This window comes from Muntiacus reevesi, chromosome 3, assembly GCF_963930625.1.
Source record: "Muntiacus reevesi chromosome 3, mMunRee1.1, whole genome shotgun sequence".
Lineage (NCBI taxonomy): Eukaryota > Metazoa > Chordata > Mammalia > Artiodactyla > Cervidae > Muntiacus > Muntiacus reevesi.
The window spans coordinates 111,512,333-111,530,283 of record NC_089251.1 but is presented as its reverse complement, the minus strand read 5'-3'; the positions used below and the strand labels follow the sequence as shown (position 1 = coordinate 111,530,283).

At 50.2% G+C, this 17,951-nt stretch overlaps 1 protein-coding gene across 1 annotated transcript; it reads right to left on the bottom strand.

Annotated features, from left to right (window-relative positions):
• Positions 1-2,934: 2,934 nt before the first annotated feature.
• NUDC (nuclear distribution C, dynein complex regulator) lies at positions 2,935-17,060 on the bottom strand. Its single transcript, XM_065930160.1, has 9 exons — positions 16,869-17,060; positions 14,465-14,542; positions 6,477-6,680; positions 6,321-6,386; positions 5,474-5,593; positions 5,206-5,400; positions 3,872-3,955; positions 3,659-3,777; positions 2,935-3,217 (listed from the first exon to the last, which is right to left on the bottom strand). Exons 1-9 carry the CDS (start codon positions 16,947-16,949, stop codon positions 3,166-3,168), a joined length of 999 nt encoding a protein of 332 aa, XP_065786232.1. The 5' UTR covers positions 16,950-17,060; the 3' UTR covers positions 2,935-3,165.
• Positions 17,061-17,951: the final 891 nt, after the last annotated feature.

Sequence of the window (17,951 nt, the reverse complement as noted above, 5' to 3'; positions counted from 1 at the left end):
CATCACGGTGAGTTCCAGGAGATCAAGACAAGTGCAGCATCTGTACCTTAGAAGGATTTACTAAGTAGCTTCTGTCATGATTGAGAGGTCCGTCTAGGCAGGCCTTTTGCCCCAATTCACTGCCCACAGGTGGGCCTGCTCCTGGCCATCCCTGCAGTTTCTCCACACCCTGAGTGCATGTCAGCCCCCACCCGGCCCGCCTCAGACCTGGGGCTCCCTCCATCCCACTGGTGCTGATAGCATTGAGCATTACTGGTGTCTTCTTGGCGCTCCCAACAGTCCTGGAGTGGGTCATTCTTTCACAGGGGCTGGGAATCAGAGGCGTTAAGGAATTGAGTGAGTCACATACTAGTAACTGTGGCTCTGTACCCAGAAGCTGACCTCTTGGCACTTTTGCCCCCAAGCCGGCAAACTGACCTACTTGGGGTAGAAGCCAGATCCCCTGTGTGGACATCAGAGCCCAGCTGGGTTCAGAAAAGTGAAAGTGAAAGCCGCTCAATCGTGTCCAACTCTTTGCGACTCCATGGACTGTATAGTTCATGGAATTCTCCAGGCCAGAATACTGGAGTGGGTAGCCTTTCCCTTTTCCAGGGGATCCTCCCAACCCAGGGATCAAACCCTGGTCTCCCGCATTGCAGGTGGATTCTTTACTAACTGAGCCACAAGGGAAGCCCAAGAATACTGGAGTGGGTAGCCTATCCCTTCTCCAGGGGATCTTCCCGACCCAGGAATCAAACCGGGGTCTCCTGCAGTTGCAGACGGATTCTTTACCAACTGAGCTGTGAGGGTTCAGAAGGCTCCTGCTACTCCTCACACACAGGGGTGTATTTGTCCTCAGTGAGACCAGAGCAGGCCCACCAAAGTCCTGACTGATAAAGCTAGGTATCCGGGATCCCTCTCTGCCCCCACTTCACCTGCAGCCGCCCCACCGTCCTTTTTACTGACCTCATGGGCAGCCTTTGGAAAGTTGACTAGACACACTACTTGTCTATTCAGTTTCCTATTGGACACCCAGGATGGTCCCTGTGGCCATGACTGCAGGCTCAGTACCAGTGATAGAACTGGCCTCTCCCCTTAGGCTCTGCTGTTCCATCCAGGTCATGGCCCTCCGTGATTGAAAATGACCACAGGCCAGGAATTCCCTGGCAGCCCCATAGTTAGGACTCTGCACTTCCACTGCTTCCCTGGTGGCTGGACCTGCCTGCAAAGCGGGAGACCTGGGTTCGATACCTGAGTCAGGAAGATCCCCTGGAGAAGGGAATGGCAACCCACTCCAGCATTCTTGCCTGGAGAATTCCACGGACAGAGGCACCTGGCAGGCTACAGTCCATGAGGTCACAAAGAGTCAGACACGACAGAGCAACTTTCACTTTCACTACAAGGGGCATGGGTTAGACCCCTGATCGGGGAGCTGAGATCCCACATGCCATTACACATGGTGTGGCCACCAAAGAAAAAAGTGAAGAAAATGACCATGGGTCACGGGAGCCCTGGGATATCACTGGACAGAGGAGAGTCACGCACAGCCCCTACACCTTAGCCTTGGCCCTTGTTCAGTCACTAAGTCGTGTATGACTGTGTGCAACCCCACAGACTGCAGCAGGACAGGCCTCCCTGTCCCTCACCATATCCCAGTTTGCCCAAGTTCATGTCCGCTGAATCAGTGACACCATCCGTGTCATCCCCTTCTCCTGCCTTCAGTCTTTCCCAGCATCAGGGTCTTTTCCAGCGAGTCAGCTGTTTGCATCAGAAGTACTTGAGCTTCAGCATCAACCCTTCTAGAGAATATTCAGGGTTGATTTCCCTTAAGATTGACTGTTTTGATCTCCTTGCTTTCCAAGGGACCTCTCAAGGGTCATTTCCAGCACCAGAGCTTGAACGCATCAGTCCTTCCGCTGCCTTTTTCATGGTCCCACTCTCACATCCATACATGACTACTAGAAAGAACGTGGTCTTGACTATATGGACCTTTGTCAGCAAACTGATGTCTTTGATCCTTAATACACTGTCTAGGTTTGTCACAATTTTCCTGCCAAGAAGCAATCTGAGAGCTTAGAAAATGGGCCTCTGGGGCCAAAGCTTTTTTTGAGCCCCATTATCCAAGCTCAGCCTTGGGAACCACTGCTGGCATTCCCAGAAAAAGGGATTTGTAAGTTTAATAAACAGACAAAGTCAAATACTGCATAGCTTAAGTCTTTAACAAGCTATTCTCAGATGCCAAAAGGACAGACATGCTGTGTCCCAGAAATCCAGGGGCCACCCATAGCTCACAGGGCATAGCACCCTGGGCAAGTGAACCCACTCTTGTTACCATAACCTCTATGGCGCTCTGCACTGTGACCTGTACTTCTTGCCAAAGCGGGACAAGGGTCAGCTCTGGTGGCTGGACTGGGCAAAAGAGAACAGCTCTCCAGCCCTAGCACGGCCTTGGTGGCTCACTCTGAAAAGCCCTAAAATCTGCAAGGGTCCAGGTCAAAGACACGCAACAGACTCCTTTGGGCGTCCCCCTGCCTTCCCAGTAAGATCCCCACCACACACACAGCCCTTCTGGGGCCTAGGCGGTGCCCCTAGCCTTTGCTGCTGCCTCTGGGAAGTAGTGTGGAGTTTTAGAGACACTTGCTCCAGGACTAGAGGACAGACCCAGTGCAGTGGGAAACTGTCTCAGAGATGAAAACGGAATCAAGTCAGGCTGGTCTTAAATGCTGCTGAGTCATGGGCCCCTTGGAGAATCTGACATATGCTTGATGCCTGTAACCCCTTTTGTTCAAAATCATACACAGACTAAAGCCTCGTCTGAATCCTCTAAGTGAGAAACTGAACCCAGGGAGGGGCAAGGACCCACTCCAGATCACACGGCAGAACCCGATGCGTAGTCAGTCCCTAGGCCCCAGCAGCAGTCCCAAGAGGCCTGAACCCGAGAAAGGCCAGAGGGAAAAAGGACACGAGTGGAACTGGGTAAATGGTTTTAATGTGTAACAGCAGGCCAGCTGGGGAGGACAATACCCCCCAAGGCCCCAGCCCTTCTGCCATGATGGCCTGGGACCTGTGTGCCGGCCAGCCCCGTGCCTGCCCTGGCCCTGCAGCCCACCAGTCCCGGGGAGGGTGAGAGAGGAAAGTGGGGAGCCGGGAGCTCAGCCTGGAGAGTTCAGGGGAGCAAACACAGGGCTAGTTGAATCTGGCCTTGGAAAAGTCCATCTCTGGATGCTGATCCATGAACCTGAGGAGACAGCAGGAAGGTGAGACAGGCCATGTTTCCCCCAAATTTGCCCCTTTCTCTAGCCTCCAACATGAGGTCTAATCTGTTTAGAACTCTCAGCAACCTGGATCCACGCCAGGCAGGAATAGGGCCCCCAAGGTCTCCCTCTGAGGCCCATCTGAGCCCAAGGCTGGATGCTGAGGTGCCAACACTGGCACTGCTTTTTCTATTGGTGATGGTGACCGCCTGTTACCCTTTCCTACCCCGAGGTAGCCTTGCCCTCAAGATGACCTCAGTAAGTGATTAGGGGAGGCAAGCCAAGGCTATAAAGCCATAAACTTGGCTGGCTCATCCTGGAAGGGGCGGGGCAGCTCCTGTGTTCTGCTCAGTAAACACTTGCCGCTGTCACCCAGGTCCCAGCCGCAGACACCTCCCCCAAACCCCCATCTCTGCTTCGCTCACTTCTTCAGAATCTCCTGTTTCTTCTGCTCATCCGAGGTAGGCAGCCCCATGGACTTCTGTCTCTGGTCATACATCATCTTCTCCACCATGCTACGGGTCTCACTGTCCAGGTCTGACAGCTGGGGGGCAGACAGTGACAGGGTGGGTGAAGCCCTGGGGCCACCCAGGCCCCAAACCTCCCAACCACAGCTCCTCCAACCAGCCTGGGCTCACCTTGGAGTTCTCGGGGTTTATCTTCTTAGTATTGATCTCAGGGTCACTGGATACCAAGCGGCTCCACCACTCCATCTTGTTGATCTGAGAGGAAGAGGAGGGCCACCTAGGGATGGGTGGTGGCTCACTCTGGACCCTGGTGACCACCCCCCAGCTCTTCCAGAACCAAACTCTCTCCCAGCCACATCCTGCATCAGGGACTTGCGAGGCCTGAACTGGGACCTAGGGGCAGATGGGCGAGACCTCTGCCCTCCCCGGTGGCTGGGGGAGACAGACACGGAGATAGCCAGCATGATAAGAGAAAGAATAAAGTACAGAGGGAGACACTCATCCAGGGTGGAGGGAGAGATTAGGACATACACATGGGCTGGGCCTTAAATGACACGCGTGAACCACGTTAAAAGAGCAGGGAAGGACATTCCAGGTGGGAGGAAATGCAAGGGCAAGGGCACAGATGGGTGAGTGAGAGGCAGCCAAGGCGGGTCAGGTAGGCTGGGCCAGGCAGTACGTGCCACGGGACACTTTCCTCAGACCCTGGCACTTCACGGAGACCACGTTCATGTACCGGGGTCTGTATCCCAGGTCTCTGAGAGGGGGAGCATGCGGGCTTCCCGAGGGGCATAGTTTTCTACGTCTTGTTCACTGTTCTCCCTCCAGCACTTAGAACAGTCTCTGATACGCAGTAAGTGTTCAAGTATTTGTTGAATTGAATGCTTGTATACAAACCTAACGGAGGGACTTCCCTGGTGGGTCCAGTGGGTGAGACTCTGAGCTCCCAAGCAGGGGGCCCAGGTTCGATCCCTGGTCAAGGAACTAGACCCCATGTACTGCAACTAAAGGTCCCACATGTCACAAGGAAGATCCCGCACATGGCAACTAAGACCCAAAATAAAATTCAGACCCAAAATAAAAACTAGAAAAAAACCTAATGGACTGGGAGAAGGAAATGGCAACCCACTCCCGTATTCTTGCCTGGAAAAGTCCATGGACAGAGGAGCCTGGCGGGCTGCAGTCCATGGGGTTACATGACTGAGCATGCATGCATGAGGGTGGAGGGAGATGAGTTGGTAGCAATAAACTGGTAGAACAACAACAACAAAAACCTAATGGAAAGGAAAAGGCTTTGGTACTAAAGACAATTCTGATCCTTAACTCCACCCTCTCCTAGAGGCAAGAGTTGTAGCAGATCTCTCGAGCTGCCCTTTTTCTGACTCTAAAATGTGATAAACATACTATGAAAGTCTTATTGTGGAGATGAAATAACATATGCCCATCCAGCCCCCAGCAGGGCCCCTAAGTTCAGGAACACAGGCCAGGAGGCGGGCCTTTCGCACCTTCTCCAGATGCACCGTCACCACCTTGCCGTCTTCGATGAGCCAGGAGCTCTCCTCGACCTTCACCTCGTTGTAGAGCTCCCCGTCCACGATCGCGGGCTGTCCCTTGAGCCCCACCCGGAGATGCCTCCGCTGGATGTCCACCACCACGTCCTTTCCCTTCAGCCGGAAGTTCACACGGAAGGGCACAGCCAACTGCACGGGGCAGGGGCGGTCAGGAGGGGCCCCAGGCCGGCTTCCACCCTGCCGCCCCAGCCCCCACACTCACGTCCAGCTCCGACAGGGTCTGGGTCCAGCGGTAACTGGGCAGGTCTGCCCCATTGCCAAGGTTGGGCTTCAGTTTCCCCTTGTCCTTCTCGTCCTCCTCCTCCTCCTCCTCTTCGGCCTCCTGCTCACAATTGGGGTGCTCGGCTACTTCCCTGACAGACCTAGACTGAACCCCACTGGCCACCATTGCGCATACAGACGCAGACAATACAGAAGACCTGGTCCCTGCCCAGTCCATGGCCCACTGGGAGTCAGAGGTAAAACCTGTTTGGCTCTCTGCTAGGTCTGCCTGAGAGAAGCTCAGATGGGGAGACCCTGGGACAGCTGGGGGGGGTGGTGGCAGTCAGACACGGACCCCGGGGACCCAGCCACGGGACTTGGGAAGGAAGCCCAGCCCAGAGCAGGTCAAGAGGTGGCCACCAGCAGAGTTGTTCTAAAGGAAAACCAGCCTGCCAAATGGTCAGCTTCCTTCTTCTCTGTCCGGAGGGTGGGAACCCAGGCTCAGACCAGAACCTCTGAAGAGCTGAGCGAGTGCCCCAAGGATTATGTGGGAGCAGGAGGAGCCCCGAGGAGAACACGCCCCAGGCGTGTCAGAGAAACCCACCCACCCGAGCCGCCCGCACGGTGTCCGTGCAGCACCGCCCATCTCTGGCTCTCCGGCTTTCCTGCCAAGGCTTAAATTAAGCCAGTGAGCTTTGGGGTTTTTTTTTAACCCACTTTGGTCCAATGTGGGATCCTGGAGTATGGGGAGGATTCCCAAAGCTAAGGGAATGGTGGGGTGGGCCTTCCAGAGAAAAGGAGTGGGTGAAGAGCCCTGGAAGTTCCCAAACCCTTCCAGTCCATCTCACCTGCTTCCCTGGTGAGCCAAGACTGCCATTCTTGAGCTGGGCCTCCTGATTCTCAGCATCCTTTTTCTGTGGCAAAGGGGAAAACAGCTGGCAAGAGGGGCCCCACTTCTAGTGTCCATGGGGGTCAGGGGACAAGGGAGGGAAGCCCACTCCTACCTGGTCAATTTCCAGCTGTAGCCTCTCGGCCTCCTCATCGGTCAGTTCCTTGATCTGCGGCCCGGAGGTCTCTGACTTGGCCTCCTTGGCCAACCTGGCTGCACGCTCCGCCTTCTCGCGCCGCTCAGTCTCCTGCCGAGCTCGCTTCTCCCGCCGGGCCTTCTGTGCCAGCTGGTTGTGGTGGTTGAAGGTCTGTGTGATAAGCTGAAGAAGGAAGAGAAGGCTAAGAGACATTGGGGGAGAAGACACATCCCAAGACATGAAGCCAATCCCATCTCTGAGTGCCTGGGCATTGCACTTAGAACCTCAGTTTCAACATCTTTAAAACGGGATTTAATACACATCTGTCTCACTGAGTTGTAATGAGAATACCTGCAAAGTATCTGCTTCAATAAATAGCAACCACTTAAAAAAAGGCAGTCCAGGGACTAAGACCCAACACTGCAGCTGGACAACCTGCGTTCTAATCCAGGCTTTGTCACACACTAGCTATTGTATTTTTGGCAAATTACTTAACCTATTAACGATATTAGTGGGCTTCCCTGGTGGCTCAGTGGTTAAACAATCTGCCTGCCCATGCAGGAGATGTAGGTTGGATCCCTGGGTCGGGAAGATCCCCGGAGAGCTTCAGAGTCCTTATCAGCGAGGATGAGTCCCTACCTCACAGGAATGTCAGGCAGACCAAATGATAAGTGCTTTGACAGTTCTTCACAGCAGAGTGAAGCTGTCAGGAGAACGCCAGCCTCAGCCCCTCTGAGAAACTGTTCCTCAGCTCTCAGGCCGAAAAGAGCTTTCTGGAGGGAAAAGGCCAGCGTCTTCCTCTCCTCGGCCTGTAAGCTATCCATTTCAAATCTGTCCTCTCCCACGATGCCTTCCTAGGATGCTTCTAAACTGCATCGTGCTAGCTGCCCCCTCTGCGGCCCAAGAGCGACCCCGATACTGTTACCACCTGGTCTGGCTTTGTGGCCTTGGACAAGGAAACAACTGTGACCTTCCTAAGCCTCAGTTTCATCAGCTGTCATGAAGACTGCATATGACACTTGTCAAGAGGTTGGCACAGTCCTAGCCACAAACCAGCTGCATATGAACTGCTGGCTTCCCAACACCCCCTGCCTGGCTGAGGCTAACCCAGGGTCAGCTGGTGGAGAAGCACCTTCTCTGCTATGAAGATAACAACAGGAGGAAAGGTTACACCTCATGTTTTACATCAGAAGCTCCTGAAGTGTGGTTCCCCTGATCCATAAAATATATTAGCATCACCTAGAATTAAATGCTAAATCTCAGGCCCTACTCCAGGCCTACTGAATCAGAAATTCTAGGGGTATGGCCCAGCAATTTGTACTTTTAACAAGCCCTCCTGGCCAATTCTCATGCATGTTTGAGTCAATCTACATCTGAGATCCTGGCCTACTCCTTCTACCTGTGTGACCCTGAGGTCATCTCTCTGTGCTTCCATCGTATTATTTCTAAAAGCAGCCTCACACAGCTGTGCTTTGCCTAGAGTATCCTTGCCTCCACTCTCAGGTCACCTCGCCAGCAGCTTCTTATCCTCCAGGACCAGCTCAAGTGTCTGTTGAATTTCACCTCTTCACCTTTGGAAGACTCAGGAATTTACCCAACTTAGGAAACCCAACTCTATGTCAACCCACACACCTGGAGGCAGCCTCACAGGACGCCCACCACATGATCAGTGGTCAACAAACCATCTTTCAAGAATCTCTGAGCCAGAGCTAGAGGGAAATAGATCTGCAAGAGCTGAGGGAAACCACGTGAGGCTCAGGGTCACCAAAGTCAGCCATGGGCTCCTAGGCCTAGGGTTCTGCCAAATGCCCTGTGGCTTCTCATTCATTGGGTGCCAGTTCTTCCTGTTACCCTCAAACCTCTAACTTCATGCCACATTACAGTAGCTCCACACTCTTCGAGGTTAAAGGGTACCAAAAGCACCCCGAAACCAAATGGGTTAACAAAATGAGGTGTGTGTAAGAAATAAATGAGCCACCTGAAGGCCACTGTGCTGTCAACAGAACGGGTTGGTCATGGCCCAATTACGCCAGCAGAGGCTGTTCCACCCTAATCAGGGAGACCTTGAACTCAGGCCACCTGCTAACCAGCGGCCAAGGGGAGGCAGGAGTGGGGCAGTCCCCTCTCCCAGCTCCAGTGAATCACGTCCCATTCATCCTGTTCCTTCCCAGCTCCTGGAGGGCAGATGAGGGCAGAGCTGAACCACCAGGCAGAGTCAAGGCCAATCACAGCAGCCTCTGACCCCTCCTCCCGGTCTCCTCCCACCACTTTACCTGGGCCCAGGCCCAGGCAGAGACCCCCGCGAGACTGTAGCCTACTCAGGGTGCCAACTGGCAGGCTGTCAGAGTCAAGTTTCTGTCGCTGGACATGTCTTTGGGAACCAGAGCCCAGCAGAGTGAGGAAGGGGTGAGCAGGGCTGGGCCAGTTCTAGGCCCCAGAGTGTTCGGTGGGCATACCTGAACACAGCTTTCCCTGTCCTAGCCTGGGTGACAGGAGAGTAAATAATGGGTCCCCCCAGACTGGCCAAGGAAGGCTCCTGAGAGATATTTAAGCTCAACCCAAAGGCATGAGGTCTTGGACCTGATCATGGAGTGGGGGGACACGTCTGAGGGAGAAGACACACTCCTGTTCTAGGACCTCATGTAAATGGTGTAATTCAGTATGTGTTCTTGTCTGTCTTCCTTTAGAAGGGTGAATAATGTGTATGTATGTGTGTGTGTGCTCAGTCATGCCCGACTCTGCAGCTCTATAGACTGTAGCCTGCCAGGCTCCTCTGTCCATGGAATTTTCCAGGCAAGAACACTGGAGTGGGTTGCCACTTCCTCCTCCAGGGGATCTTCCTGACCTAGGGATTGAACCTGCATCTCCTGTGTCTCCTGCATTGCAGGCAGATTCTTTACCTGCTGAGCCATCAGGGAAGCCTGAATAATATTATATTACATGGATATAGGACATTTTGTTGATTCATCTATCAATGAATGCTTGGACTGCTTCCAGTTTTTGGCTCTTATGAACAGTGCTGCTATGTGTGTGCAAATCTCTCTTCAAGATCCTGCTTCCAGGGCTTCCCTGGTGGCTCAGTGGTAAAGAACGCACCTGCCAATGCAGGAGACACAGGTTCAATCCCTGATCCAAGAAGACCCCACATGCCGCAGAGCGACTGAGCCCGTGCAGCACAACCACCGAGCCTGGGTCCGGGAGTCGCAGTCCCTGAGCCCGTGGGCGGCAGCTGCTGGAGCCCACTCGTCCTGGGGACCACGCTCCGCAACAAGAGAAGCCACCGCCGTGAGGAGCCCGTGCACCTCGCCTAGAGGGCAGCCCCCACTCGCCGAAACTAGACAAAGTCCATGCGGTAATTAAGACCCAGCACAGCCAAGAATTTTTTTTAAAAAAAGGTCCTGCTTCCAATCTCAGGGGGTAAATGGGAATGCTGGTCACCTGGTAGTTCTGTTTTTAAATTTTCTGAGGCACCACCATACTGTTTTCCACAGCAGCTGCACTATTTTAAATTCCCACTGAGAGTGCACAAGAGTCCCAATTTCTCCACCGTATCTAACACTTAAGTGTTTTCGGGAGGTTCTGAGAGAATCCATCCTAGTGAGTGTGAGGGGACAACATCTCACTGTGGTTTTTATTTGCCTTTCTCTAATGACTAGTTATATTGAGCATCTTTTATAATAAAAAAAGAACTATAATTCACTTTTACCAACAATGTCTGAAGAGTACCCTTTTTTCCCACATCCCTGTAAGCAATTAAAAAAATATTTTTGTCAGTTTGACCAGAAAAAAAAAGGCATCTCACTGTTTAGTTCACCTACATTTCCTTGATTACTACTGAATGTAAGTATCTTTTCATATGCTCCTCATGGAATGGCCCATTTTTCCATTTATCCTTTTCTTGTCAACTTACAAGAGTTCCTGCAAATTAAATTGTCTCCTAAATTTTATCTGTCCTTTGCATTGCACATTTTTCCCAGATCTACTGTTTTTCAAATGACTATATGTCATTGCATCTCTTCTGCCACAGTTTCTACATCTGAAGAAACAAACAGCTCTTTTATTCTACAGCTTCCAGGTTTCTATCCTTGCTTGGTCTCTTCCACACAAGGTTATACATAGCTTCCTAGCTTTCCTTACTAAGCTCTTCTTGATCTGCAATTTATTTTTAGATATGAGTACAACAAGCTTCCCAGGTGGCACTAGTTGGCAATTCAGGAGACATAAGACACACAGGTTTGATCCCTGAGCCAGGAAGATCCCTTGGAGGAGGGCATGGCAACCCACTCCAGTATTCGTGCCTGGAGAATCCCATGGACAGAGGAGCCTGGCAGGATACAGACCATAGGGTCACAAAGACCCAACTGAAGTGACTGAGCAAGCACGCACATATGAATAAAACAGATCGTTTTACACTTTTGGTGCTTTTACAAATAGCCAGTTGTAGCAGCACGACTTATTAAATCATCCTTTGCCTATGAACTGAATTACCTTACTGGACACATCTTAAAGTTAGACTTTTTCTGGGTTCTCTGTTTCACTAGTTTATTTGTCTCTTCCTATGTCAATAACATACTGATTTGATCATTACGGTCTTTATGCAAATCCATAATGCCTAGCTTCAAAAGCTATAAAAACTATTTTGTGTTTCTCTAAGTTTGAAGCATGAAGGTATTTACAGTTTTCATATCTTGGCATAAATATTGATATACACTTTTCTGCAGAAATATCAATGTTTCATCACATTATGCTGCTCCTGACCCCTGGACTGGAGTAGAGTATATTATATACAGTATATGCACTGTGAAAGTGTTAGTCGCTCTGTCGTGTCTGACTCTTTGCAATCCCATGGACTGTAATTCGCCAGGTTCCTCTGTCCACGGAATTCTCCAGGCAAGAATACTGGAGGTAGTGGGTAGCGATTCCCTTCTCTGAGGGAGGATCCAACCCAGAGTCTCCTGCATAGTAGGCAGATTCTTTACCATCTGAGCCACCAGGGAAGCCCAAGAATTCAAGTTCACAGTCCCTTTTTTGAACCTATTGGGGCCAGATGTGTTTTGGGATTTAGAATTCTTTTGGATTTTAGGAGGCAATACAGTGCATATTTAACCCTAAAATCCAAAGAACTCTAAATTCCAAAATACACCTGGCCCCAAGAGGTTTAAAAAAGGGACTGGGAACTTGTACTCTCATGTGCCAGGGACACCCTTTTTATTCTCAAAAGAGCCTTGTGAGAGAAAGATTATCCCCTCTTCCGGGGGCGGCAGGGGGGAATGAGGCTCAGAATGTGATTCATCCAATGCCACAGTTGTCAAGCAGGGAGACGGGCACATGGGATTCAGCCACATCTGCCTGGCTCCAGAGAACATGCTCTCAACCAGAACACTTGGAAAGGACTTATCTGGTAGCCCGATGCACAGCAGGTCCTCAACACAAAGGAGTTACTGGTGTTACAACTGGAGACCAGTTGGGAAGGCTGGACAGGTTTCTGCCTGCCTGAGAGTCCAAGCAACCTCCTGAGAAAGAGCTGACTCTAAGGGAACAAAGAGGCAAGGAGCATAACAGAGGACCCAGCAGACGTCCAACAGAACAGCTACCATCATCCTTGTGATACGCCCAAGACACCACTTCTCAATATTGTTCATCTCTCCCCCTTCTGCCTGCTACCTCACTCTCCCTTCATACCTCAGGCACCTCTTCCGCAGCGTCTTCCTTGAGCCCCCAACCTAGGTTAGTCACCATCTTATGCTCCTAGGACTTCTACCTGAACACCCACCACTTCCTCACTGTCTTTTTTTGGTGGGGGGAGTAGGGTTTAGTAAGGAGTCTACACTGTGAGATCCATGAAAACAAAGACCATGTCTATATTCACCTCTGCTATCCCAGTGGCTCTGTCACAGTAGCTAACACAGGCAAAGTGTTAACTGTTCAATACATATTAATTAAATGAATGAATGCTGATATTTTATGGTGAAGTCTGGCCCACAGAAAAACAGGAGGTGCTAGTGCTAACACAGAAAGCATACTTGAGCCAGAAAGGGCCCTAAAGGTCAGTGAGTCCACCTCCTTCTGCTTGACATGTGTGAAGATTAAAAGGACCAGAGAACTGGTGGGAAATCAACCAGGCCACACAGCTAGACCAAGAACCCAGGACTCCTGCTCCAGGACCATGTCCGTACCACAGAGTAGCCTCAGATCAAGGCATATCATCAAGCATTTCAGCTTGTTAGAACTCCGAGGCCACGGAAAGCAGTTTGTAAAATGTCTCCTTTTGGTTATTATGTCTCCTGTTTAACTGAAAACAACTGTCAGTTTTCACAGTTCAGTGAAATGACATCTTCATTATTTACGAATCTTCAAAAATATAATTACAACCTAGAGAATCAGAAGACATTCAAACTCTCAGAACCTGTACCATAAAGCACAATCCTCAGGAATCACCTAACAGCAGTCAGAATGGCTATCATCAAAAAGTCTACAAATAATAAATGCTGGAGAGGATGTGGAGAAAAGGGAACCCTCCTACACTGTTGGTGCAAACATAAACTGGTGCAGCCACCATGGAGAACAATATGGAGATTCCTTAAACAACTGAAAATAGAGCTACCATATGATCCAGCCATCCCAATCCTGGGCATATATGCAGAAAAGACAAAACTTCTAATTTGAAAAGATACATGCACTCCAATGTTCACAAGAGCACTACTTACAACAGCTAAGACATGAAAGCAATCCAAATGTCCAATAATAGATGAATGCATAAAGAAGATGTGGTGTATACACACACACACACTCACACACACAGAGGAATATTACTCAGCCATTTAAAAACATGAAATAATACCATTTGCAACAACATGGATGAACCTGGAGATTATCATACTAAGTATAGTAAGTCAGAGAAAGACAAATATATGATATTACTTATATGTGGAATCTAAAAAAAATGATACAAGTGAACTTATTTACAATACAGAACAAGATTCACAAACATAGAAAATAAACTTATGGTTACCAAGGTGGGGGGGTAAATTGGGAATTTGGGATTAACAGATACACACTACTATATACAAAATACAAAAAAAAACCAAGGACATACTATATAGCACAGGGAACTATATTCAATTTCTTATAATAACCTATAATGGAAAAGAACCTAGAAAAGATACATACATATATACATATATATATAGGAGATAGACAATTAAAAAAACACCACCACTACTATTTTCAAATCCCTGAACGGTGGGTCACAGAATCTGAAAAGACTAGGGTTGGCTGGCTTTGAGTTTTCCTGTATCTGTCTTCTAAGCTCCATTTCTAACACTGGCCTGCTCTCGCCTCCCAGTGAGCTAATCAGACAGAACACAGGCTTCCCTGGGGGCTCACACAGTGAAGAATCTGCCTGCAATGCAGGAGACCCAGGTTCGATCCCTGGGTTGGGAAGATCCCCTGGAGAAGGGAATGGCCACCCACTCCAGTATGCTCGCCTGGAGAATTTCATGGACACAGGAGCCTGGAGGGCTACAGTCAATGGGGTCACAAAGAGTCGGACACAACTGAGAGACTAACGCTTTCACTGCCCTCAATGGAGAAAAGGAACCAAAAAGCGTTGCGTAAGGGGCAGAAAGCAGTTTTACATGAGACTCTGGTCCCAACCCTGGCTCTCCCATAACTCAGTTCAAGAATTTGGACAACACTGACTTTGCTATAACTCACACCGATTTCCTCATTTGTAAATGGGGACAGAAACACCTGCTCCTCAGTTAAAGGACCATGGGGAATAGGGTAGGTAATGCAGTTGGCGAGGTGAGGGGCTTTAATAAACGACGGCTTGCTTCCCTTCCCCAACTCTTTGCCCTTGGCTAAAATTTTATTTCTGCTAACAGTTATTAGTATGCCAAAGAAGGCCAGATAAGCTCTTCTGGAGAAACGGAGCTGCCCAAAGGACACTGGCCCCCAACACTCACCTTTTCTGCCATGCCTTCTTCTCCTCCAACAAAGAAGTCTGTTTTGCGTCGAAGGAAGCTGAAGAAAGTGTTCACCAGCTGAAAGGAAACAAAGACAGAGACTGAAGAGACGCCATATTGGGGGCCCCTCAGCTGCACGGACGCCAGCTCTCTCAGCCTAGGAGGGAGCCTGGGACTAGACAGTATCGCCCCCAGCCTCTCAACTGAGGAAACATCCTCCCCACAGGCCTGGGCTTTGTCACTTCTGCCAGGAAGCCTGAACTAACTTTACCCGGACCCCTTGAAAGGCAGAATTCTCATTTCTTTTTAATTTATTTTTGGCTACACAGTCTTCGTTTTGACACACAGGCTTTCTTCAGGTTGTGGTGAGCAGGCACTGCTCTCCATTGTGGCGCATAGGCTTCTCACTGCAGTGGCTTCTCTTGGACAGCATGGACTCTAGGCGTGGACTCAGTAGTTGTCGGCACACAGGCTTAGCTGCTCCACACGTGAGGCCTTCCCAGACAAGGGATCGAACCCATGTCCTCTGCACTGGCAGGCTGATTCTTAACCACTGGACCACCTGGAACTCCCAGATTTCTCATTTTCTTGTGTGCACGTGTATATATATTTCACATTTTTTGTGGTGCTAGAGGCAGTCTGAGGATACGGGCATCTATGGCTTGAAACACCTGGGGCCCACCTTTCCTCTTCACATAGTAAAAAACCCATCCAGAGTGGCACTGGCTGAGTTACAAGGGCAGAGCTGGAAGGAAGGGAACAAATGAAGCCATTTGAAAGAAAGTTCAGACCAACTAATTCTGGCTGGATGGCCAAGTGGTTTAAGAACATCAGTTTGGGTATCAAGACTGATATACATGAGCTCTCTGACCTTAGGAAAGTTTTTTAACTCCATAAAAGAGAAACAGCAGCAGGGCCTATTTCCAGGGATATATGTGAGGATCCTTTGTGAGAACCAAAGGAAGCAAAGGAGCTGAGGTCCCGAGCAGTGTCTGGTCCAGAGCAAGAGACCCACTGCAGGAGAGTGAAGTCCTCATAAGCAGGCACTATGAACCATGACTGTCAACATCCTCAGTGCCCAGCACCAAATCTGACTCAAGAGTACATGCTCAATAAACATTCTGATGAATGAAACGATCTAGTGGTGACCTAAGGTTAGCATCTATAACTAAGCCCTTTTATTTGCCCAAGAAATCTGATGCTAGATTTTATCTCAAAGGTTTCAATTCCTGTTCCTGCACATTTTTTTCAATTCACTCAAAAATGAACACATTCCAAATCCAGTTGTGTCAACAATTTAGGGGGTGGTGGGGAGAGGGAGCCTTTCACATCCTCAAATAGTACTCTTCCAACCTCAAAGGCCTTAGGAGTCCTTGGTCACCACAGGTACCTACCTGAATGAGAGAATGGGAATGGAAAGTTCAAAACTTTTGTCCCCAGAGAGACACAGAACCTGAAATGGTCTGTGGAAAGCACACACTGGCCTAAGGATGCTGGTCCCCTCCAGGTCAGGAGCCTGTTGGATGATCTTAGGCAAGTTCCTTCAGTGTCTTTAATAAAAAGACTGATCTTGACAGGCTTTTCTACCTTTTGAACTTTTCCATGGTTCAAAACACCAATTCCAGAACCTCTTCTAAGTTGGTCCTTATCCTTCATCCACTCTGTGTTACTGGGTCTGGTCACCACGCAGGAATTATGTTCCTGCACACATCAATCACTCGAACAAATATGTGTTGACTGGTCAAGCCCGGTTACTGAGAATTCCTCACTGTTCCTCCCCTCCCTTCAAGACACTACTCTCCTACAAATTCAGGAAATATACGGATTCGTAGCTGAATCTCAAATAAAAGAAACTGAGGATGGGAGACGTGGAAGGGTCCCAAGTTAGTAGGTGAGGTGTAGAACAATCATGAACACAGGCCTCCTGTTCCCCCATTCAAAGACCACGTGTTAATATCGCCTCCCACTCTGACATTCTTTCGCTCGCTCCAAGTCTCCGTGCAGGCAAGTCGCAATGTTTAGAAAGGTTCATCCCAAGGGATGCCCTTCGGGGGCGGCCACCAACGGAGAAACGGAGCCGAAAGCATTGGGGGGGGGGGGGGGGGGAGCGGAAATTCCAAAACTCTGGGGCTTTTCCGGGGGCGAGTGCCGCGACGCCCGAGGTGCAAAGGCAGAAACTACTGAGAGGTCTCGGGGGAGACCAGGCCTGGTACGAGTAAAAGACTTGGTACTAGCAGCCCAGACCGGAAGCTCGAGTGCAGTTAAGAATGTGGAGGGGAATCCCAGAGCCCGCGAGGTCCAGGGGTGTATCTCAGCTTCTCGAAGGCAGAGAAGGACGGAGGGAGCGTGGCTGAGGCCTTCCCCCGAGTAGGCCGGGCCCAGCCAACGCCATGCGGGCCGTTACCTCCTGCACGCCGCCCTCATGCTGCTGAGCCATGGCCAGCAACATGCCGTCGAACCGATCCTCCTCCTGCTCCCCGCCCATCGTGCCAGCTGCTAGCCACGCTCCGAAATCCGAGCTCCGCACTCGCGTCCCGCGCTCGCCGACCCTTCGGATCGCGTCCGGTCCAACGGCTGCAGTCCGCCTTCCGCTGCGGAGCCGGAAACACGCAGGCTCCGCTCCGCCCAGGCCCGCCCGCTCACTCTCACATCCCGCCCCACTTCGAGCCTGCGACCATTGACCGCGCGGCAGATAGCCCGCTTTGCCGGCCATTGGTCGACGTGCTGAGCCAATCAAAGAGCGCGTTCGTGAAGCAGTGGGCGGAGCGGAAGGCCCCAGAGTTTGGTGTGAGTTGCTATGGTCACCAGACGCTTTTTTTGGAGCCTTCCAGAAAGGCATGAGCACAAATCTGGCATGGTTAGAATTGGAAAAAAAGGCGCAAACTTTGTTCCTACGCCTTGGGCGTGACCTTCCAGCTTGTAGAAGGGTGAAGTGGGAAATGTTCTTAGTTATCTCCTCTAACTCTTCCATGGGTTAATTGAGGCCCAAGAAGGAGAATGGACCCGCCCAGAGAGCAGTCTACTCCGTCATCATCACATGCTCCATATAAATTGTGCAGTCGTAGGGGCCCCGGACTTAGAAGGACTCTGTGCTTGGATAGTGCTCTTCTGCTGCAGTCTGAAATTTTTGAACGAGAGCCCACATTGTCGTTTTGCACTGGTCCCCGCAAATTATGTAATGAGTGATGTATTCAACCTCACTTCTGTTAATGTGCAAGACAGGTCCCAGTTACTGAAGGCCAACCACTTTACTTTTTCATTGAATTTCATCTTCTTAGTCTCTTCAGGCATTTCACTCTTGTTATTATTCTTTTCTAAATCTCCTGCACCACAATTTTCTTTCTTCTGGATTATCCCCTTCAATTTACATTTAACTCGACTTCTTTTTGTACTATTGTATGACCCCACTTTCTCTTCCTACTGCCCCAATTTTCAATTCTCTTTCACACCAAAACTTGAAAAGATTGCTATATGTGTTTCTCCACTT